The sequence below is a fragment of the Protopterus annectens genome, chromosome 2.part1, assembly GCF_019279795.1.
Source record: "Protopterus annectens isolate FY-2018-M chromosome 2.part1, PAN1.0, whole genome shotgun sequence".
Classification (NCBI taxonomy): Eukaryota; Metazoa; Chordata; order Ceratodontiformes; family Protopteridae; genus Protopterus; species Protopterus annectens.
In genome coordinates this window covers 11,403,829-11,427,805 of record NC_056729.1, presented here as the reverse complement: position 1 = coordinate 11,427,805, position 23,977 = coordinate 11,403,829, and the positions used below count along the sequence as shown (strand labels likewise).

Sequence of the window (23,977 nt, the reverse complement as noted above, 5' to 3'; positions counted from 1 at the left end):
ATTAGGCATATCCAGTCTTCTTTTTATAGTAAGAGTGCATTGTTAGATCCTGACATAACACTGCTTATTCCACTTTGAGTTCACTGAGTCCCCCATAGTAACTCACAGTCCATTTTATTACTTTGTTGGGGGGACCGGTGCCCCTTCTTGTACATGGGATGTGATAGTTGCCACCAAGCAGCTGGGCACTTGTTGAGTTTACCTATTAGAGTAAGCCTATACAAGGTGTCCCCTTGCATGGGAGTGATTTGTTTTCTCAAACTATGTTTCATCACAAATGTGTAAATGAATCCTATGAGAATAGGGATAGGATTTCTGTTTATTTAATGTGATCATCTGACAGTGGGGGAACATGTTTTTGTGCAGTCTCAAAGGTAGTATGTTTAGCTACTAGGGACAGATTGCTGTGTATTTAGTAAAATCAGATGGCAGATGGGACAGGAAAGTTTGTTTTTTCCTTTACTGTTGTGTAATCTTGGAGTTAGTATATTTAGAGATATGGAGGTATATGGTTGCAAGGGGGCTTGGTTTCCACAGCAAAAACATTTGGGATAATAAGTTTTTTTGCTGTTTACATATGTATGTGCGTGTATTTATATACGTATATATCTGTGTTTTTTTTGTTAGAAATACTGGTTCAAAATGCAGTGCAAATTGACGATTCATTATGAAACCCCCTGCATTAACACCGGACTATCATCTAAGTGCACACGTCTGCATGCTGTTTACAAGAAGATGATGATGGGGACAAACAGGCAAGGTGTTATGCTAACCCTACATAGTACAAAATGTCCAGCTTCCACCAGGTACCAGTAGTGCAGTTGAAAGACCTTCCTTGAAGGAATGGGTAAAGCCAGTAGCCACCTTAATCAGTCCCCCCCCCACCTTGTTTCTCTGGATCCAATTTTGTAGCTAAATCTGAGCAGTTGTCACCTTGATCAGGGACGTAATGTCTCCGGCAGAATTTGTGGGATCTCCTTTTCTTTTGATAGAGTACACTTTAACATTGCCTATTGCTTTCTGTAAGTGCTTCTGGTAACCAACTCCTTACTGCTTTTGTAAACAACTGCTTAGCATCACTAAGTTAAGTTTAATTACTGTTCGCACAAATGCATGGCGCATATTTTGCTATAGTTTTTTTTTCTGCTCTCTTTATCACCCATCTCGTAATGTAATCCAGATCTATACGTCATGTCTTACTTATGATAAAAAAATATGCTTTGCTAGATCTATTGTATCATTTTTATCAGGAAGATCGTTTCCTTTTTAGTGCACATAGTATATTTGTAAAACTAGTTCTATAGCCTTGTACGTACTGATTTTATTTCTGCTGCCATTAATTTCTTCATTGAAGCCAGGAAAGTCTATTTTGTTGTTACGGGATCTTTTCATTATGTTCCATGTCCTTTTTATGCTTCTTGACTAGAAGCAAAGCAAAACTGTCAAGTCTAATGCTGTTTTTCTCCTTTGTATTGCCAGCAACATGTCCGATCTCTTTTCACGGTTTGATTGTACACGCACATAAACTTTTACAAACCGCATCTCCATACTTCTGTTCCACCTGCCTTTTTTGCTCATCTGTCTAAACAAGAGTGCCTTCCATTTTTTTCTTGTCGGTGGTACTGGAGTGACTTGCGTAAATAATTCTTCCCTCTGTATTGTTTAGTTCTTTTTACCCTCTTATTTACGCTGCAAGTGTAATTTGCAAAGATCAACACTGCGGCCAACTATTAACACTACAAGGTGTATACTTGTGGGTGATTCAATTAAATCAGGAGCCCCTGCATTTTCATCTTTTATTTTCCACAGTTAGTTTAGAAGTGACTGAGTGTGAGACAGTGGGCCAACGGCACTGTTGTTGAGAAAATGTGCTGCAAGAAAAATTTCATAGACATTTTACATTTTGACAAACACAGTGATCAAAACTAACTAATCAGAGCCTCAATCTTTGATCACAGTATATGAAAAGATGCAGTAATGCCACTGTTACTACCGAGGGCAGTTGTGATGAGGGGAAATATGACCATTTCCGCATATACACCAGAACTGGAGTTGACTGAAATGTGGGGTTATACAGGGCCATAGACACCTGCATGAATGATTTGAGAAATCATTTTGAATTAATTTGAATGTCTTCAAATGGATTAGTCATATAGTTTGATTTTCAGTGGCTTAGACATGCTACGAATACAGCTGATGACTGTACGCTGATAACTGTACATCTACCTCCAGCTAAGTGATTTTATTGAAAAAAGAATTATTGAAGAAAAACACTGATATTCCTGCTGAAAATATTGCAGTCACATCATTTACTGGCAAAGGTCATGTACCCCACAGCTAGGAAACCACTCTAAACAGTTTTCTAGGAAGCCGTAGTTGGACAGGTGAACTTAATATTCTTTAAAATTTAAATGGCAGTTGGATGTTAGATCATGAGCAAGTATTCACTTTGGCAGAATTATTTTCTCAGGTGTCTTGTGCTTCTAAAATGAATTCTCCTGTTGCATTTTTAGAGATTGTTAATTAGTGTAAAAGGCCTTCAGGGGCACTAGATATCACATCATGAAGTTGGCGATAAAAGAAAATGTCATATTTAATGTCACGTAGAAACAAATATGTAAGGGCATGTCAGAATATGAAAATGTTTCTCTTTTCACTGTGTTTGGAATAGCAGTGTCCTTGTATAATATTTATTACATTGCTGGAGGCCCTGCTTTCAGCAATACTTCTGGAAACAGTCATCTAAAATATTTAAGGCAATTAGGTTAAAAAGTCAGTCCTATGAGGTACTTGGAAATGGAGCAATGAGAATTAGCCATAGAATAGCAGCATCAAACATGATCTACTTTCCTTTCAACTAAGCACCTGCTTTTTTTTTTTTTTTTTTTTTTTTTTTTTGCAAATAGTCAAGAAAATCTAACTTATAGGCTAAGAAAAATTACAAGGTGAGAAACTGCTTCATAGCTGATGATCTTAAAAAAGTTATGAAAGTTCAGAACTTTGATCTGCAAAAGTATGAAATCATAAATATGTAGCTAAAGGCAGCAGAGTAATTCAACCAGTAAATACTTTTATCTAATCCTTTAAAGGTGTATGAAATTTTGTGAAAGAAGACAAGTGCTTATACCACTGCCAGAAAATTGTTTTTTCTCATAACAAAAGATAAGTGCCTTTGTTTGATGCTTTATTGATGTTGTGTGGCTCTTGTGCAAAAATTGCACAGTTCTGACTTAAAAAAAAAAAAACAGATATTGACCTTTGAATTTAAAGTAACAGTGTTAATATATTTAGTTTATCTACCTATGTGACGTTACAAGCTGACTGATTAACATAAAGTTATTAGCTGAAAGCATGATGTTATGTTATGTTTGGCATTGATATCTTAAGTGTACCACGGCACTCGTTTAGGATACTAAATACATGCTGCATATCAGACCACACCAGAAAGACATGATCTGCATCGTTTTGTTGCTGTGACAAAAGTACATGTTTTTCTGATAAAGGCGGTATATTTATACTAATACTGTGAAACTCACACGGTCAGTCTTTAGAACAGGATGTTATGTTTCACCATCGGTATATATTTCATTATGCAATAATTACTTTTCTAGTGGATTTAACGTTTCTTTACACTTTACGTCTGAATGCCATAAAAGCCCTGTCATTATATTCAGTCTCCTACAGACTGCTAAGATGTGACCTGTGTCTGGCATAGAAGGCACCGTCCAACCCAGTGCTGTTGGATTTACTGCACATCAGCAATGGCATCAGAAATACTTGCTGTGGAACAGACTTCCTGTCCACATAAAATAAAGTTCATCCTTGTCCATTTTCAAGCATAACTTCCATTTATGGATAGGAAACAAAAGATTTACCCGTGGACTGCTCCCTGTATCACTAATGGGTAGGGGTAGTTCTTAAATGCTTTATCCCATGCATGGGTTCGTATGGTATGATCCCGTTTACTTATATTATGAATAATATGTAATTATTCACCATGGGATGGTTAAGGCCAATCTATAACCAAATAGGATAGCTTATTTCAAGAACAAAAAGGGAAGTTAGCTAGTTTTAAAATGGCCTGCAAGGGCAGCTAGCCTTGTCCTTACCTATGAACCTGTATGACTGTTAATTCCGGGATTTCATATGCTTGTGAGAAGTACAATTACCAGTTAAGGAACGAATGAAATTGGGAAAATGAAATCACTTCATTCAATGTAGGAAACCTGTGGCCAATTCTTATTTATTGTGTGCCATTTTTGAAGACCCTCCATGAAAATGACCACTTGGGGCTTTCACAAGTGGAGAGTATTGGAGAGTGGTCAGGATAGCCAGAGGGGTGATATAGAAAATGAGATAATGCTTTCACACTACCCCTGAGAGAAGTGGCATTAGACACTTTTAAAGCAAGAAGCCTCCACAATTCTAACATTTTCTGCCATCAAAGCCTTACCTACTCCTAATGCTTTTAAGCAGGAAGACACTTTTTTTTCTGCTGCTTAAGTTGCATTTTCAAAGTGTGAGAGAGAGCACACTTTTGGATAGTGATTGGTTTCCTGTAGAAGTGTAGGGCTGGATTGCTTTCTGCTGTGGTTTTTGTTTGGGATTGGTGGAATGATGCTACAATTTTACTTGAATAAGAGCAAAGTCAAGTTTAATATTTTGCCATGTCCTTAGCTGTGAGGTAATTTGTTGACACGCAGTAGTGCGCGCTGTCCTGGATAGAAAACAAGAAGCAGTTGGCTGTAACAAGTTTAAATGGGGAAAGCATCATTTTTCCATTACTATATTTTATCAGCATCTTTACCTTCCCTCCCCTCAGCTACAGTCACAGTTTATGATATGATGTAATTAAAGGCAGTATTTAACAATTAGATGGTAATTGGTATCTGAAGTCATAAACTTCAAGACCTTCTTTTGTAAAAAGAACATTTAGTATTCACTCTGACAGTTGTTTACATTCTGAGTTCCTTCTGGGTCAAGCACACTTCTCATGATATTTGCTGTGCCAGTTCATTTTTCTGTTTTAATTTTTTTAGCTCTTCGACTGAATCCTAGTTAGTTCTTTTAGTTTTTTTTTTTTTTTACCTGATCACGGAAAGTTAAAGTGTTCTGTTTTCAGGAACAGTGTTTCCGCCACTATTTTCTTTGTTTTTTATTTCACAATATCTCTAGCTTGCTTACCCAGATCCGGATTCTCCAGCCTTTATATCTGAGTAGCACTCATTCTTCACGCATAAGCCTGGCCCTGCTGAAACAGAAGGAACCTTTCTAGTGTCTCAGCCGTTGTGTACTGTGCTATAAAAGTGACATTTGAAATGATTAGACTGTGTATACTGACATTAACACACATTCTTTAGTACATTAAGCATTGTATGTATTAAGAGTTCTGGGATATGTTGTATGAAAATGTAAACACTTCTTTATTTAAGTGTGCACGTGTGAAAATTTAGACACTTCTTTATTTAAGTGTGCATGTCAGGCTTACTGCTCTCGTAGAGTTAAAATGTGTGATGATCGCTGTGGTGCAGGAAGCTGTGGATAACAACCAGTGGAGACATTCAGGACACACTGATGCTAATTATTTTGACGCCTTGTTTGTTAGGGCATTTTACCATCATCAGATTCTAAAGGCAAAATATTTCTATAAGCCAGTTTCCAAATTTTAGCCAATAGAGTGAGGTGTAGGAGTTTACCAGTCCCAAAGTTAATTTTGAGATAGTTCTTAACAACAACAACCAGGTTACCTTAAGAACAGAGTTCATGATGCACTTTGATGACTAAGCCAGATGTTTGAGTTCATTATACAAATGACAATTGAGCTTCTGTTATTTTTTTGTAATGTTTGCAAGTCCATGTTAATTTAAATAAAAAATACACATCTGCGGGCTTCTTTGAATTTGTGTTTTTAATGTAGGACTTGTCTTGTTTACTGTACATGTATGTTTAAGCTATACTTGCCTATTTTCTGTGATTCTGTCAGTAGGTTGTGTATCTTCATCATTACAGGCATTCCTCAATGATAGTGCACTTGTGCTTGTGTATGAGAAGAGATGAGCATGCTTAACATTTGTGCTGTTTTAAGTACTGTACAGCTTATACCAACAATCGGAATTTCACCTTCACCTTCACCTTCAACTTTATTAAGGTGTTTTATTACAAAACACCAGAACAACAAGTGAATAAGAACTGAGAAAAATATAAGGCAACATAAATTCGCAATAAATAATACCATAGATAGGAAAGTGGTAAAAAAACTGTAGCTATCCCATCTCATTGTATGCCATAGCAAACAAATGTATTTTATGTGCCATCTTGAAGGCCAGCAATATCGCAGAGCCACCGCAGTAGCAAATTCCACAGACGAGGCAAATTGTTATATTGTTTTATTTGTGATGTTGTGTTAGGCTGCTCTCTGCTGTCAACAAGGTGTCACTGACTTTAACATCTTCTGTCCATGTTAAGATAACTAGAGTCCTCACACTGCACTTGTGCATGTTACAAATAAAACCTGCCTAGTAACTCAGTTTTAGTTTGCACAATCAGCCAAGTAAAGACTGAACTGAAAAGTAAGACTCGCAAAGAGGGCTGCAGATTGAGCCCTCATAAGTAAATGAAAGACTTCAGAGTGGCAAACTATGTCACTGTGCAGCTTTTTGCATCCTTCCCTTTCACAGTATATGGGACCTTTGACAGCATTCAGCTCAGGCGGGGCTAGCAGAGTTGGAGGAACTAGGTCGTCAAGATAAATCTCTTCAGATTAAAAAATAATAGTAATAATAAGTTTGACTTTTAGACTAGCTGTAGCTGCACAGAGCAACAACGGCAACTATACGATATATAGCTGGAATTAACTGGATTTTTCTGAATTGTGATTAACAGTTTTAACTTGGGCTTTGTTACAGATGTCTCCTGTAGCTAAACATGAGTTTCTGAATTAGGCCCATCACAGGCATTATACTGTCTCAGCATAGAGTTTTGTGGAGAGACAGTGATGAATAGAAACTTTCTAGACAACTCAGCATAAATATATTATAATTTTTTCTAATAATTTTGTAAACTGTTTATTGAACTAAATGTTGTAGCATATTCCTGCTTCTGTAAATATATATTTTTAACATATTATTTTATTTATAAATATGTTGTGTTCATTTCTTATGTAATCCTGGTTATGTCTACAAATGATCTACTGAGATCAGTGCACTATCCTGGTAAACAAATAAATATATATGTATATATAACAAATAAATGTACTTTTATTGTATTTTCAGAAATAGAGTCTGATACATTGTACATATATATATATATATATATATATATATATATATATATATATATATAGAACCACTACTAAATCCCAAAAACCCAAACTACTGACGCCCAAAATCCCGAGACCAAATACCCGAAACACTAAAATACCAAAACATCAAAACCGCAAAATTCTGACTACCGAAAACTACACTCAACATACACCACACACATACACACACTGTCCCCCAGAACACAAACACACAAAGCTAAACTACAGACAAGCAGGGGGCTGTGCCCCCCACCCCCCTACTTAAATATTCTAACTCCAGGGTCAGACTACATACACAAACACACGAAACACTACCACACACCTAAATTCCCCTCGCACACACACATCACAGTCACAACACACACTAAACCCTAACCAACACATTTAAACATAGATACTTACCTGACTTTCCACCATACCGCAACACCAGAAGTGAGAATGTCAAACTCCCAATATTCGGGATTTTGAAATTCGCGCTTCTGTTCTTTCGGTAATTAGGGAATTTGGCTATATATTCTCGAAAGTTTGAAATTCAGTATTTCAAACTTTAGAGATTATGTATTCATCATATATATATATATATATATATATATATATATATATATAGAGAGAGAGAGAGAGAGAGTGTATGATTCTTTAGTGTAATCCTTGAATATATGAGGTACTATAACTTTCAAATGTATATAATAAAGAGATTAAGTTTTGTGTTATGATATGATGCATATCATGTATGATATGAATGAGCATGGAATATTCTGGATACAGAAAGACATCCTTTACAGTTAAAACCAAATACATTTAATGTAGGCTATTGTCTTCTTCTTCCAGAGTATTGTAATTATAAGGAAGTAGAGGACACTAATATTATCATTAGCGTAGATAAGATGGAATTTAAAATGAAATTAAGCATATTCGAAAAACATGAATTGGCTGATTACATATTATGAAAAGGGCAATTACAGGCTTATTTTCTTCTTTGTACTGAACCATTGTAGTGTGATATTCAATATAAGTGTTCTTTAGCTAAGCTACAGTGTTAATATATTACAGTCAACATTATCATGTATTCAACGTATAACACGCTGTACTGGGTGTAGAAATCAGATGCACGACTATATTTTAAAGAATGATGAACAAAATAGAATATTGCTAAGTACAGTCCTCAATTTAAAAAAATGTAATGATGTCCTTGATTTCCCAGTGTTATATATTTTTAGCCACATACATCGATTATCACAAAGTGCTATTTGGATTGTGATGCGAAATGGTGACATTTATAATCACTTAGATGGCCTGGAGTGTATAAGAGGTGTTCTTTACCATATGCTTATGGTGCTGTGAAACAGGAACCAAATGACAAATACTTTCAGTCTTTGCTACTATATTAAATAGGGTTTATCACACCTAGTTGTGCCTTTATTGCTCATCTAAATTGAATTAAGGTATGGAAAAAAGCATATTTAATTTTGTTGTGTTATTTCTGGTAAAATAAATCTTCATTATGCCTGTATATGGTTTCTTGGATGGGGGAATATATGTGTTCAGGACACATTTTTCCTTGGACTGTGAAGAACCATACCGCAACAACTGTATATTTCAGCTAAAATGAGAAGAGACATTTTGTCCTGTCTTTTAAAGCAATGCAGTATGTGCCAAGTTGTCAAACTGTAGACTGTATTTTTTTTTTTTTGAAAATAGTGTCACAATCACTAAATGCTGTACTTTGACCCATCCAACACGAGTGGGATAATATTTAAATGTTCTATAATTCAGCAACTGTCTCTGGGAGAAAATTGAGTCGCTAAACATGGTAGTTGCTGCCTTCCTCTGAGATTCTCATAAACGGGGTATTTTTTCCCCTCCAAAATGAATTAGTCTTTGGAGTTACTTGTATTAGTCATTGGAGGGTGTGGATTGTGCACAGAGAAAAGGAACAAAATAAAGGTTTGCTGTGTTTTGAAAACTGCAGGTTCTGTTTAGAGAACTGGATTGCTACATTACTGTCGTCACTTCATGCATGTGTTCTGGCACTTCAGCTGTGGTTCATGGTTGGCTTCACCACCGTATGAGGTTCAACTGTGAAACAGTGTCACTCTGATGTATACTATTCTATTCGCCTTCTGTTTTATGTATATCAGTGCCATCTTGGCATATAATCTATTTTTTGTCTTGAAGTGTGTTTTCAGAATTGCCACATATCTAACATTGCTTGAAGAATTTCCTTTAGGTAGTCTGTTAACATGCATATTTGCAGTCTTTGTACAAATTGCTTAAGTTTTAAATATGCTGCTGTGTTAGAGTGGTATTTCAAAAGACAGATGTTTTAGAATTTGAACTGAGAAAGTAGATGCCATATTACACTAAATCTAGCGTCCAACTATTTCTTTTTCAGACTGGAAGAAAGGAAAAAGGGGACCCCTTGAACAGTGCTATAGAGAAGATGACGAAGAAAACAAGAGACCTCCGAAGACAAGTAAACATTTTTTCTTATACAGTATATTTACTTTTTCTCCCCTTTCTGTTGTTTTCCCACTTTTGAAATCTATGCTAATTTTCAAGAAGAACATAAAGAAAAAAGTTTGCAACGTCATATAAAAAAGAATATGCAGGATATTTTCCATTGAGGCTTGTTTGTAGGCATTTTGTTTGTTTGCTTGTCTTGGCTAACCACATGAGTCATGTGGGCATACACAAGCGTCTCCTTTTCTCGTAGTAGACTTGATAGTATCTTGGAGGCAGATATATTGATTACATGAATTAGTGTTTATGGTATGTATTCAGGCTGCATCTCTATTTCCTTTCAGTGTGAAATCAAAGGTGCTCACCATAGTTGTTAGAAATTCATAATGTGATTGGATGTTAGCAGAAGGCAGATGACATTACTTCAACATTTTCTGTTTCAGCAGTGGGACATCTCTAAGTTGAAAGGTTACATTCAGACATTCCTTGGCTGCATACTTACATTTTCAAGCTATAGCCACTAGTAGGCAGTCTGCAAGAAAAGACAGTGCCTTTCTGCTGTTGATGCCTGAAGTGCATGTTGGGCCACTTAACCACTTTGCATTATTTTATGGGTTTCTCCTAGCACCAAGTAGATAGGGGTGTAGTCAGTGAATTCCATGTTGTACTCACAGATACTTATTGCCCCCCCCTCCATCTACCGGGCATTTAAAAAGTGGTCATATCAGATGAGCTGTTGCTCCACCCCACCTCACACTTAATGTGCGTAACATTTTCAGCTGCTCATATTTGCAATCCTCTCTGTAAGCAAGCTATATACAAGTTTTAGAAGCATTAATATAGATGGTTATAGGTTTATAGGTAAGTACTAGGTTATTGGCCCAAGGGCCTAAGTAAGCCTAGCCAACAAGGTTCCCTGGCTTACGCCACCCAAGAAAATTATTTTCCTGTGCCCCTGTCGAGCAGAGCCACAGAAGTGATCCCTGGGGTGTATTTCCTATTTCCCATCCACTCATCAAGATTTTGCTTGAAGACTGCTAATGAGGAACTTTGCTTGACATAGATGGGTAGCTTGTTCCAGAGTATGGGAAGTCTCTGGGACAGGAATCTATCCCTCCAGCATGTCCTGTTTGTTGTGGTGACAAGGTTTAGGTCCCTAGAGTGTGTAGCTTGGAGGGATTGGGATTTCTTTAGGTGTAGCATGTCCAACAGCTCTGCATTTGACATAGCTTTATATGTTAGGCAGAGATCACCTCGGAGTAGGCGATATGCTATGGAGTAAAGCTAGAGTTTTTTGAGATGGCCAGCATCTGTTTGAGGCCAGTAATTCTCTTTGTGAGGTACTTCTGTGGCATTTCCAGCTGCTGCAGATGTCCTGTGAGGTACATTCCAAAAGGAGCATTGTACTCTATAATGGGTCTAATGAGTGTCGAGTAGAGAGAAACAATGACCTCTTTTTTCCTGGATGAGAACCCTTTTGTGATGAGGTGTGCCATGTCCTAACTACTGTGGTGATGTGATTCTCAAAGGAGAGCCTACTGTCCACCTGGGTCCCAAGGTCTCATCACACATTTGGCATTAAGTAAACTGCTGCCTATGTGGTAGTTCATGGGTACAGAGTTTTTACCAAAGGGGATGACAATGCAATTTTTGGCATTGAGCTTGAGGCCATGGCTCTGACAACAGGCATCTTTCTCAGTGAGGCCCATCTGTAGGATGTCCACATCATTTGGGGGCTCGACTATGGCTCCTAGTTTGCAGTCATCTGCGAACTTCATTAGCCAAAGGCCTTCTGTGTTAGCCTGTATTTCAGAGAAGTAGATACCAAACAGGAGAGGTCCCAGGACTGAACCCTGTGGCACTCCACTTGTCACTGGTTTGAAGTCAGATTTGGAGTCTGCAACTTTTACAGTGTGGGTTCTGTCAGTGAGCCAGTTGGCAACCCATCTTGTGATGTAAGGATTTATACCTAGTTTACTGAGTTTAGCTATAATTCCAGAATTATAGACATCATATGGCCTGATAAAGCCCCAGCGTTTCTACAGTTTCAGAAAAAAAAATATTCTTTAGAGTACAAAGAGAATGCCTGGCTACACCCTTGCAAGCAGAATATTTCCCTTTTCAGTTTTAATATACAAGAGATATTTAAAAATGATTTAAATTTCCTTTAAAAATATGGTTTTATGCTTTACTAATTAGGTTACATTTGAAATTTACTGACAAATAAAGGCACTTGCAGGCATTTGATTTTTCCATACCACTGTCATTTCCTTTAAACCTTATCTCAAGACATCTTGTGTTCCTTTGTGATTTTCTGTATAACTGTTTGGTAAGAGAAGCTTTATTTGAGTTGTATTTTATTTTTTTACCTCAAAAAGGCCTAGCTAGTTATAAACTTGACACAGATTGTAGGCAAAACACTCCAGACAGTATCTCAAACAATCTTGAATTGTTTCATGCTTTCCTGCATTGATGTTTGGTAGGATAAACTTTATTTGATTTATATATTATTTTTGTTACCTCTACTTTTTTAGTGTTTGTTGGTAAAAAGTGTCAGTTTGTGGGTTTTAGAATGGAGTAATCCGGTACCAGAATGGAGTCACCTAATAACAGAATTTTTTTCCCAACTATAGTATATATATATTACTGGGAATCATTATAAGATTTAAATTTATTTTGGGGATTGCTCTGTTGCTTATAGGATTTTGCTTCACTGGTTATACCATCTATTCACCTATGTGTCCTAAATCTCTGCTCTTTAATTTAGTTAATACCATAGTCTCAGGAATACATAGAGAACAATCTGGACTTTTATCCTTTACATGGTTACTATGAGTTGAAGGAAAACAGAGGTCCTCAGTAAAACTAGTTTTGTCCATTAATATATTTATTGAGTCATTGGGTGCCCCACATGTCTCTCCTTGAGCCCATACATGTTTAGATTTTATCTTTCTGATTTATATTTTACATCTGAGGTGTTCTACTGTCTATATGCAGAAAACAAGAAAATGTGAAAACTGATTAAATTTGGGTATAGGGCATTTATGCAAAACAACTTGACTAAATGGACACAGAATATTATGCTAATAAACACATCAAAAACTAAGTGTGTGACATTTGGGAGATATAGAGTGAAAGGTGAAAATGTAAAACAGCACACAGTGACTGAAGCTGTGGATTAAGTAAGTACCCAGTTATATGGATAGGTCCACCTCTAATGTTTTCATAATCATATCTGTGACGATTGGGGAGAGATGGGCGAAGGCTGCCAGCCTAGTCAAATAGAATTTGATATATAATTCTGGCATTTGTAAATAAATGTAAAATGCAGGCATGTTTTCTTGATAATAAATGTAAAATACAGGCATGTTTCTTGAGTGTAAAGAATACTGTGAAATGTGGAATTGCAAAATATGTGGCCTAATGGTTAATGTGTTTGCCTTACAAACACAAGATGCAGGGTTTGAGTCTCACAAGGGATAATTGGCTAAGCTTAAAATGGCTCGCAAGGGCAGTTAGCTTAGTACTAATCTATGAATCTATGGGCTATACTGCTCAGACAAGCTCCTCGTGGGTCTGCAGAGTGGTCCTAGCAGCAGGGAACTCAGAAAAGCGACTACTTTCTGGATTTAAGTATCTTTGCTTTTTTTCACTTGGAATAGCTTCTGTAGCTTACCCTGAACTAGCTTGAACTGTTTTTTAACTGTTTGCTGCATTATTTTAAAATCTGCACTTAAAGTTACATTTTAGTCGAATTTGATCGAAAGTTTGTTTGTTTGTTTGTTTAATTTAACTGTGGAGGCTGCCCACTAAAGTGTGCTAGCCTGTGTAACTAATTTATCACTGTTTCTGCATTTTCTGTGTGTTTCTACCAAAAAAACAAAAAAAAATCCTTGTTTTCCCGCCTCTCCTTGACTAGTTTAGACCAGTTTACAGGCATTGCTGTATTCTGGGCTGTGGTATAGTTCCTGTGTTGTCCTTTACCTTACTTGGATAGAAGGAAGTTTCTTTGCTCACCAACGGGAGTGGGGAGCCTTGAGCAGCCTACCTGTCCCTGTAGGAAGTGACCTCAGCACAAGAAGCTGTAGTAATTGGTTGTTTTGGACCATTTCTAGCTCTTTTGTAGTTCACTGTTTAAAATCCGCCTCTGGGCGTTTTTTTCTGGCTATACTGCTCAGACAAGCTCCTCGTGGGTCTGCAGAGTGGTCCTAGCAGCAGGGAACTCAGAAAAGCGACTACTTTCTGGATTTAAGTATCTTTGCTTTTTTTCACTTGGAATAGCTTCTGTAGCTTACCCTGAACTAGCTTCAACTGTTTTTTAACTGTTTGCTGCATTATTTTAAAATCTGCACTTAAAGTTACATTTTAGTCGAATTTGATCGAAAGTTTATTTGTTTGTTTGTTTAATTTAACTGTGGAGGCTGCCCACTAAAGTGTGCTAGCCTGTGTAACTAATTTCTGCATTTTCTGTGTGTTTCTACCAAAAAAACATAAAAAATAATCCTTGTTTTCCCGCCTCTCCTCGACTAGTTTAGACCAGTTTAGAGGCACTGCTGTATTCTGGGCTGTGGTGTAGTTCCTGTGTTGTCCATTACCTTACTTGGATAGAAGGAAGTTTCTTTGCTCACCAGTGGGAGTGGGGAGCCTTGAGCAGCCTACCTGTCCCTGTAGGAAGTGACCTCAGCACAAGAAGCTGTAGTAATTGGTTGTTTTGGACCATTTCTAGCTCTTTTGTAGTTCACTGTTTAAAATCCACCTCTGGGCATTTTTTTCTGGTTATACTGCTCAGACAAGCTCCTCGTGGGTCTGCAGAGTGGTCCTAGCAGCAGGGAACTCAGAAAAGCGACTACTTTCTGGATTTAAGTATCTTTGCTTTTTTTCACTTGGAATAGCTTCTGTAGCTTACCCTGAACTAGCTTGAACTGTTTTTTAACTGTTTGCTGCATTATTTTAAAATCTGCACTTAAAGTTACATTTTAGTCGAATTTGATTGAAAGTTTGTTTAATTTAACTGTGGAGGCTGCCCACTAAAGTGTGCTAGCTTGTGTAACTAATTTATCACTGTTTCTGCATTTTCTGTGTGTTTCTACCAAAAAAACAAAAAAACAAAAAAATAATCCTTGTTTTCCCACCTCTCCTCGACTAGTTTAGACCAGTTTACAGGCATTGCTGTATTCTGGGCTGTGGTGTAGTTCCTGTGTTGTTCATTACCTTACTTGGATAGAAGGAAGTTTCTTTGCTCACCAGTGGGAGTGGGGAGCCTTGAGCAGCCTACCTGTCCCTGTAGGAAGTGACCTCAGCACAAGAAGCTGTAGTAATTGGTTGTTTTGGACCATTTCTAGCTCTTTTGTAGTTCACTGTTTAAAATCCGTTTGCACGGCTTTATGTTGCCAGCATAGCGCAATGGTTAAAAAGGTTAAACTTTTTCTGGCTCCGCCAAGTCTGCTCTTCAAATTTTCTGTTAAGGAAGGTCTACTCGTAGTATAACCAGACTACTCACTATATTATAAGCCTAGCACTTGTTCTCAATACTTCTCTACTAAGTAAGCACTCTCGTACTAAATAAAGCACTACATCTACTTACCACCCCTGTGAATATCCACTTCACTTAAAGGTACAGCACTCCCTTATAATGTTCTAGCATGTCGAGTGGTAGATTACTGGCGTTGTCTCCAATTCAGCTGGTCAATCCGGGTATCCTGAGACAATGCTACAATTGTCTCATGTACACAGACAACCCTCTCCTCCTCCCAACAAACACAAATACATGTGAGAGATGCAACTATATAGCGAAACAGGAGGCTGAACTCTCTCAACACAGGGCTGGCATGACCAGACAGGAGGTGATGGCAACCACACACACAACAATCCCAGTCCCACATAGACCTACCACAACTGCAAACCAAACACATAAAAAAACTTAACAAAACAGCAGAGGCTCCCAAAGCAGGCATCCAAAAATCCACCACCTCAAAACAAAACACATGCAACACATACTTCAATGCATGCAAAACATACTTCAATAAATCAGTGTGTCAACCAATCACAGCCCTTAAGGCCAAACACCTTGCCTGATACACTAGTAATAGGTGACTCTATAGTCAGACACACTGATGTCCCGCTGACCACGCTGAACAAGGAGAGGGTGACTGTGAGCTGTCTATCGGGAGCCAGGATCCGCCACATAACACACGCACTCAAGTCACTCCAAAGCAAGTACAAATATGACTCTGTCATTGTCCATGCTGGTGTGAATGACCTGAGACGTACCTCCCTGGACTACATGAAAAGAGACATAGAGGAGCTCTCTGATTATGTTGCCCAGGCTAGTATGACCCTGACCCTGAGCAGCATCTTGCCCTCACCAAGAATGATACCACAATACAAAGACAAGATGATCAGCTTTGACAATTGGCTCAAGTACTGGTGTCATTCTAAGGGGATCCAGTGTCTGTCTGCCTGGGATGACATGTTGGACAAGCCACGCTGCTTCGCAAGGGATGGCTTACACCTGTCACCACTGGGCTTCTGGATATTGGCTAAGGCTCTTGCCAACCCCATAGTGCCTTTTTAGGCAAGGTTCAAAAGACAAACCCACCTCCTTAGAAAACAAAAATGGAAAAAACTAAGGGTAATGCTGCTCAACGCCAGAAGTCTAAATCTCAAGATGCAGGCACTTGATGCACTCCTCAGCATGGAGAACATCGACGTCTGTGCAGTAACTGAAACCTGGTTCAAGGCTCCGGAGAGCACCCCAGCGCTACCAGGCTATACCTCGTATCATGCTTTTCGGCCCCAAAACCTGGGCCAAACCACAAAGGGAGGGGGAGTGTCCATATTCATCAAGGACACCCACACCTCCAGGTTAATAGCAACACATGATGCATCAGAGACCATACAGGTGCAACTAACCATAGGCAAAACTGCTATACAACTGGTAGCATGTTACAGACCACCCTCCCAATCTTAAGAACCCCACTCAGCCTTCCTGAAGACATTGGAGAATATGAATGTATCACAAAATACCATCATACTGGGAGACTTCAACTACCCAAACATAGATTGGGTACATTATTCTAACCCTAATACCCTAGCCCAAAGGTTCCTGGAATTCATAAATTTAAATGCACTGGAACAACTAGTCACCTCTCCCACTAGGGGAGATAATATACTAGACCTGATCATCACAAACATGGGGACAAAATGCTCCACACCGGAAGTATACCCCTCACTAGGGAGATCTGACCACAAACTAATCACCCTGGATATACATATCCCACCTCCACCCCCAGCAGAAAAGACCACAGTGAAAAACTTCTCAAAAGCAGACTTCACTCTTCTTAAGACTGAGATGGTATCCTTTAAGCCCACTGTGCCAGTGGATACCACATCCCACAATACCGAATCCTTCACAAATGCTTTCTATGGACATCTCCAAGAATGCATGGATCATACAACCCCAAACAAATTCAAGTCCCTCTCCACCAAAGGTAAGCGTCCTGTCAGGTGGACCTCAGCCATAAACAAATTGTATAACAAAAGAAGGAAGCTACTGCACGTCAGAGCAAAATCCCATGAAGGGAAGACATCTCTGATCAACATTAGCAGAAAACTACGTTCTCTCATAAAAACATCCAAGGCCAACTTTGAGAGAAAAATCGCTAAGGACACTAAAGATAACCACAAAGCCTTCTTCAGCTATGTTAGAAACCTGGGCGGAAACCCTCAGATATGCTCAGAGTTGGTTCACAACAACAAAAAATACACTGAACCCACAGATATTGCCAACATTCTGGCTGACAGGTTCAGTGCAAATTTCTCCCTCCTTCACCCCCAAAAGAAGAAATACGATCCCAGCTGAATGTAATCTCCTGTCATCTCAGATGTCCAAGTGAGAACCGCCCTAAACAAAGCAAAAACACAGCATCAATGGGACCTGACGGTATCCTGGGTTGCGTTACGTGAACTCCAAGAGGAGCTAAACCCACACATAAAATGCTATTTAACCTTAGCCTTACTCGATATGTACCTGAACACTGGCGACAGCAACAGTGGTCCCACTCCACAAGGGGTGCCTCTACAGACCCTGAAACTACCCCATAAGCTTAACCAGCCTGGTCTGCAAAGCTATGGAAAGAATCATTATGGAACTCATAAACAGAGACATAGGGGACCTACAGACACTTGACACCACCCAGTTCGGCTTTGTAAAGGGCAGATCCTGCCTTTTAAACCTGGTTGACTTTTTCAAAACAGTCACTAGAGCCATTGATGAGGGCAAAACAGTCCATACAGCATACCTGGACTTGGCTAAGGCCTTCGACACAATACCCCACTCAGGCATCATAGATAAGCTCAACAGCTTAAAAGTAAACCCTTATGTCACTAGATGGGTTGCAAACTGGCTAAAGGACAGAACCCATAAAGTTAAAATCACTGGAGCAATGTCAGACTCAAAGCCAGTCACAAGTGGTGTCCCACAGGATCTGTCCTGGGACCCCTCTTGTTCGGCATTTATTTCTCAGATGTTAAAGCAAACATGGGAGGGCTGTGGCTGACAAAGTTCGCAGATGACTGCAAACTAGGCGCCATAGTCGATACACCAGCAGACACACACATCCTACAAAAAGGCCTCACAGAAACGGACAACTGGTGCCGGAGTCATGGCCTTAAACTAAATGCCAAAAAATGTATAGTCATCCCCTTTGGGAAAAACAAAGTACCCACAAATTATCACATAGACAGCAACCCACTGAGTACAGAAAAAGTAATCAGAGACCTAGGGACCCAATTCGACAGCAACCTCTCATTTGACACCCACATTGCCAAAGTGGTTAGAAAAACATTCTACCTTGCACACCTCATCATGAAGGGATTCACATCCAGATCCAAGGATGTCATTGTACCCCTATATTCCTCCCTCATCAGACCCATGATTGAGTACAATGCCCCATTTGGTATGTACCTCACCTGGCATTTGCAACAGCTGGAGAGACCACAAAAGTACCTCACCAAGAGGATCAAGGGTCTCCAACATATGTCTTAGTCTGCCAGACTAAAGAAACTTCAGCTCTATTCAGTAGCATACCGCCTGCTCAGAGGTGATCTCTGCCTGACGTACAAGGCCATGTCCAATCAGGATCTGATGGACATGCTCCACCTCAAAAAATCCAAATCCATCAGGACCACGAGAGCTAAAGACTTAAACCTCGGCACAAGTATGAATAGGACATACTGGAGAGATAAATTCATAACCCAGAGGCTTCCCATGCTTTGGAACAAGATCCCAGTTCGTATTAGGCAGAGCCCCTCACTGACTCTCTTCAAGAGAAATCTTGATGAGTGAATGGGAGATCGTAAGTTTACCCCAGGGGTCACATCTGTGTCACTGCTAGACAGGGGCACAGTAAACTAATTCTATTATATAAGGGGACCTTCATTGTGTCACTACTAGACAGAGGCACAGTATTCTAAATTTATTCTGTACATTTTTGTACCATTTCATGGGGTGGCAAAAGCCACATCACTATGGCTAGGCTTACAAATGCCCCAGAGCAGATAGCCTAGTACTATACTATGAAACTATGAAACTCTACTGGCCCAGTGAAGCATGTTGTATCCTTTCATGTTAGAATTCAGCTCCACTGCGGCTGGATGAAGGTTTCATGCCCATTGTTTTAAGGCTAAAGTTTATGACCAGAATTAGATGTGGAATGTGCTTTATTGCTCTAGTTTCTGTTAGAATATACATGTGAAATGTCTTCTACTGTTGTAAGTTTCTGTGCAGGTGTTAGATTGCTAAATAATGCATTTTGTTTGTCTGGGAAAAACTAAGCGTCAACATAATGTAATTTGGGAAGGCCTTAGAGACATGTTTGTTAGAAATGTTTAAATACTATTTCTCACAAGAGACTTAGAGCATTTTGATCTTGATATCCAACTTATCAGCACTCTGCCTTGTGCTCACATGCAAGTTTTAGCACTGTGATTTCTTGTAGGAATAGTTAAAGCTAGTAAAGATTAATTAGGTATTTTATCAGACCTGTCCTACTGTATTATTTTAAATTTCTGTGTGATCTCTGAATTCTTAGATATCTCTGTGGTGTAGTAGCTTTGTCTTGTGTTTAAATTATTTATTATTAAATATTTTTAAAACCTTCTACATGTGGCTGGTTTGTGTAGTGATAGTCTCTAGAGTACATTGCATATTTATAGAGTTTATTGTAATAGGCCACTCTGATAAGCCTTAGACTGTATAGTCATATTACCATTGGATAATAATATTGCACAGTAATAATTGGGCACCCTTTTAAGGGCCTTTTAGTAGCTGATATTATTAGTTGGGTGGTGGCAGTAATTACTACCATATGGCCTTTCCCAGGAGTGTCTGTGTGGTTGTATAACCTCTTCTCAAAGTGTGTGTGTGGTGTGTCAGCTACTTGGGCAGGAACACGAAGCACTGGTTGGACAGAGAGGGTACTGGAGGTTTTAGCTTGCCCAGGTAGGCTGAGACCTGGACTCTATATTTGTGCCATTGGGGAGTCTTATTGGGGACCTGGTGTGCAAGGGAGCAACCAGCCCCAGACTGACTGTTGATCTCTGTGTGCACTTAAGGGAAATTGTACTTTACTGTGTGCATTAGTTATCCCTTCCTCTTCTAGGAGACAACCTCCCAGGTGTTAGTGGTGAGGATTGAGGCTCCTTGATTGCTGGGCCAGGGCACGGTCATCACAAGTGGTGGCAGTGGTGGGATCTACTTCACATACTGAATGGGTTGTAGTGGTGTGGGTATAGAGAATTCCTGTGGCTTATTTACATTGATCTCTAAAAGTGTTTTGTACTCTAATACAGTCATGCAGTGTATACTCATAGTTCAGATCACAATTGTTTATTTTTTTTGTTAACTCAGTGTTAGTCAGGGTGAGCAGGCAACATGTCAGCAGAAGAGTATGGAAAGCTGACAAGGAGCCAGCTGGCTGAGATGTGCCAGGCTAGGGGACTGGTGCATGGAAACCTGACTAAAGCAGACCTAATTGCAGCCTTGGTTACAGCTGCATCAGAAAACAGCAGCCTAGAGGACAATCAGACTGACAGTGGAGATACTATATCCTTGGAGAATGGACAGCTCAACCTTTCTGCAGTGGACTTAAAAATCCAGCTGGAGTTAAAGAGACTTGATTTGGAGGCCAGGCATATGGAACTAGAAGCAGCTGAGAGAATGAGGAGCCTAGAAGCTGAAGAACAGGAAGGGCAGAGAAAGCATGAGCGGGAAATGCTGACTCTTTGCCAGATTCATGGAGGTAATGGGGAAGGGAGTAACTGGAGTCCAGAAGCACAAAAGGTCAGTAAATTTCTTACACAGTTTAAAGAGGAGGATAATTTTGATAGCTTCATTCATATGTTTGAGCGGGTATGTAAACAGTATGAAGTTGACCAAGGGCTCTGGGTACGGCTCCTGACCCCCTTACTCCATGGTAACTTCTTTAGCAAAAATGCATGGCACTGACTGTTTTGATTAGACTGCTGTAAAAAGACATTTATTAGAATGTTTTAAGCTAACACCTGAAATGTATAGGAAAAAGTTTTGTGAGCATAGACACAAGGCAGATGAAAATGTATGTGAATATTTTGTTGAACTGAGCACTTATTTTCATAGCTAGGTGAGTGAATGTCAGGTCACCACTTTTGAAGGGCTGGTAGACCTTTTGGTAAGGGAACAAGCCCCTTAGCACTTTGCCTGAGGACATGAGGATCTGGTTAGCAGATAGACAGCGTGCTACTGCAGCCCTGCACAAGAAAGGGACCCCCAGTACTGCTCATGGGACTAAAGGAACCCATGGTGGGCAGCACAGACTGCCCCAACAGAATTTGCCAACAGAATTTGCCAGTAGCAGGGGAAGCCACTAGTCCAGGTACATGTCCAGGAGCTAGGGTTAAATGTTTTGAATGCAACCAGTGGGGCCATGTGCCATACAGGTGTCCACGGAGGCAAGGTGGGGAACCAATCGTGAAAGAGCCAGTAGGTGGGAAAGACAAAATGCCAATAGTGGGTTGTCTTGAGACACCGGGGTATGGAACTACCATCTTGCAGATGTCCTGAGAGGGAAGGATTTGGATTAGACAGTACTATGTACTTATGCAGTTACATGCAGTGAGGCTAGGAGACAAGCATGTGGGTCTGGTAGCCTGGGGGAGACCTAGACAGACTGCATACTTGCAGCCAGGCCTGTTGAGGTGGTTACTTCAGGGAGTGAGCTACACTGTAACAGTGAGACTGAATGTGAGCCACAGCTTCTTGTGGGAACTGATGTTCCCTTGGACAGAGTAACTACAAAGGTAGAGGTGAGTAGTAGTACCCAGGCTGACAGTGAGGCACCGCTGTCAGATGATGCCAGACTTCCTGTGGAAGGGGAGCTGGGAAGGGTTACAAAGAGAGACTTGAGACAGGCTCAGCTCTCAAACCCTACATTGCAAGGCCTGAGGCAGGTAGCTAGGGAGGCACCTGATTCTCAAGGGAAGGGTGAATCTTTATGCTGGAACAAAAGGTTACTGTACAGAGAGTGGACCCCTGAATGAGGGCTAGAAGGTGAGACAGTACAGCAATTGGTAGTGCCTAGAGCTTACCATCTGGCGCTTCTAGCCATAGCCCATGATGTTCCCTTTGCAGGTCATGTGGGCATAAAACTTACAAAGAGGTGTATTATGCAAAACTTCTATTGGCCTGGAATTTCCAGAGATGTAACAGGGTACTGCAGAACCTGTGAGCAGTGCCAAAAGGTAGGCATGGCAGGAGACAAGGTGAGAGCTCCTTTGATGCCTTTGACTGTGATTGAGGAGCCATTTCAGAGGGTAGCTATGGATATTGTGGGTCCTCTGAGTACCCCAGGTTCCACAGGGAAAAAGTATATCCTAGGGATTGTAGATTATGCTACACAATACCCTGAGACAGTGGCTTTGTCCTCCATTGAGGCAGAGAAGGTTTGGAAATGCTTTGCTAGAGATTTTCAGCAGGGTAGGTTTTCCAAAGAAAATACTGTCTGACAGAGGTGCCAATTTTATGTCAGACCTGCTGGCTTGTCTGTGGAAGTCCTGTGGGGTGAAGCAAATGAAGACCACCCCCTATCATCCCCAGACTAATGGTCTTGTTGAGAGATTAAACTCTACAATCAAGTCCATGCTATGAGCATTTGCAGATCAGTTTAAGAGGGAGTGGGACAAATATTTGCCCCATCTGTTGTTTGCTTACAGAGATGTTCCTCAGAAATCCTGAGTTTTTTCACTCTTTGAGTTGCTGTATGGGCATAGGGTGAGGGGTCCTCTAGATTTAATTCGAGATGAGTGGGAAGGTGAGTGTGAGTCTCACAAGGAGTTTGTTGTGGCATATGTCCTGAACCTTAGGACAAGGCTCAGGGAACTCATGGGCCTGGCCCAGGAGAAACTGGCAGAAGCCCAACAACAGAAAAAGGTGTGGTATGACAGGAATGCTCGAGCTAGAGAGTATGCTGTAGGGCAGCAGGTGATGGTTCTCATTCCTGTCAGACACAACATGTTGCAAGCAGCTTAGGAGGGACCCTACAAGGTGGTAAGAAAGGTAAGTGATGTTAACTACATGGTGGAAGTGCTAGGCAGATAGCAGGGGCACAAACTGTACCATGTTAACATGATGAAACCTTACCATGATAGGGAGACCCTTGTGCTGAGCATTTGCAGTGGATTGCAGGAGGACTCTGAGAGAGATCTTGTGACTGATCTCCTCAGTGAGGCTCGGGCTGACACCTCAGTGGAAGGGGTAGCAATGTCCCAGCAGCTGTCCCCTACCCAGGTTCGAGAAATCCGAACAGTGTTGCAGGAGTTTGGGGGCATGTTCACTGGGAAACCAGGAAGCACCCACCTGGTGCAGCACCAGGTGGATGCAGGACCCCCAAAGGCCTATCAGGCAGGCCCCTTATAGGATGCCTGAGAGAGTCAAACAGACTCTGAGGGAGGAGGTACAGGAGATGTTGGAACTAGGGGTGATTCAAGAGTCCAACAGTCCCTGGGCCTCTCCAGTGGTGTTGGTGCCCAAGAAGGATGGCAGCACCAGGTTCTGGGTAGATTACAGGAAATTAAATAGTTACACAGAATCAGATGCTTACCCCATGTCTAGGACAGCTGCGGCCCTAGAGCAGCTGGGTGGGGCTAAGTATCCTGCAACCATTGATCTTACCAAGGGTCACT

At 40.2% G+C, this 23,977-nt stretch overlaps 1 protein-coding gene across 4 annotated transcripts in view; it reads left to right on the top strand.

Annotated features, from left to right (window-relative positions):
• CTNNA2 (catenin alpha 2) overlaps positions 1-23,977 on the top strand; it is a 3,890,250-nt gene that overhangs the window by 1,167,777 nt on the left and 2,698,496 nt on the right. For 3 of the 4 annotated variants that reach the window (XM_044061988.1, XM_044061987.1, XM_044061989.1), the window contains exon 2: positions 9,693-9,773. In XM_044061988.1, the coding sequence (XP_043917923.1) occupies positions 9,693-9,773 (81 nt within the window). Of the gene's footprint in view, positions 1-9,090; positions 9,245-9,692; positions 9,774-23,977 lie in introns of those variants that run through there. The other variant, XM_044061990.1, reaches the window with a different exon arrangement.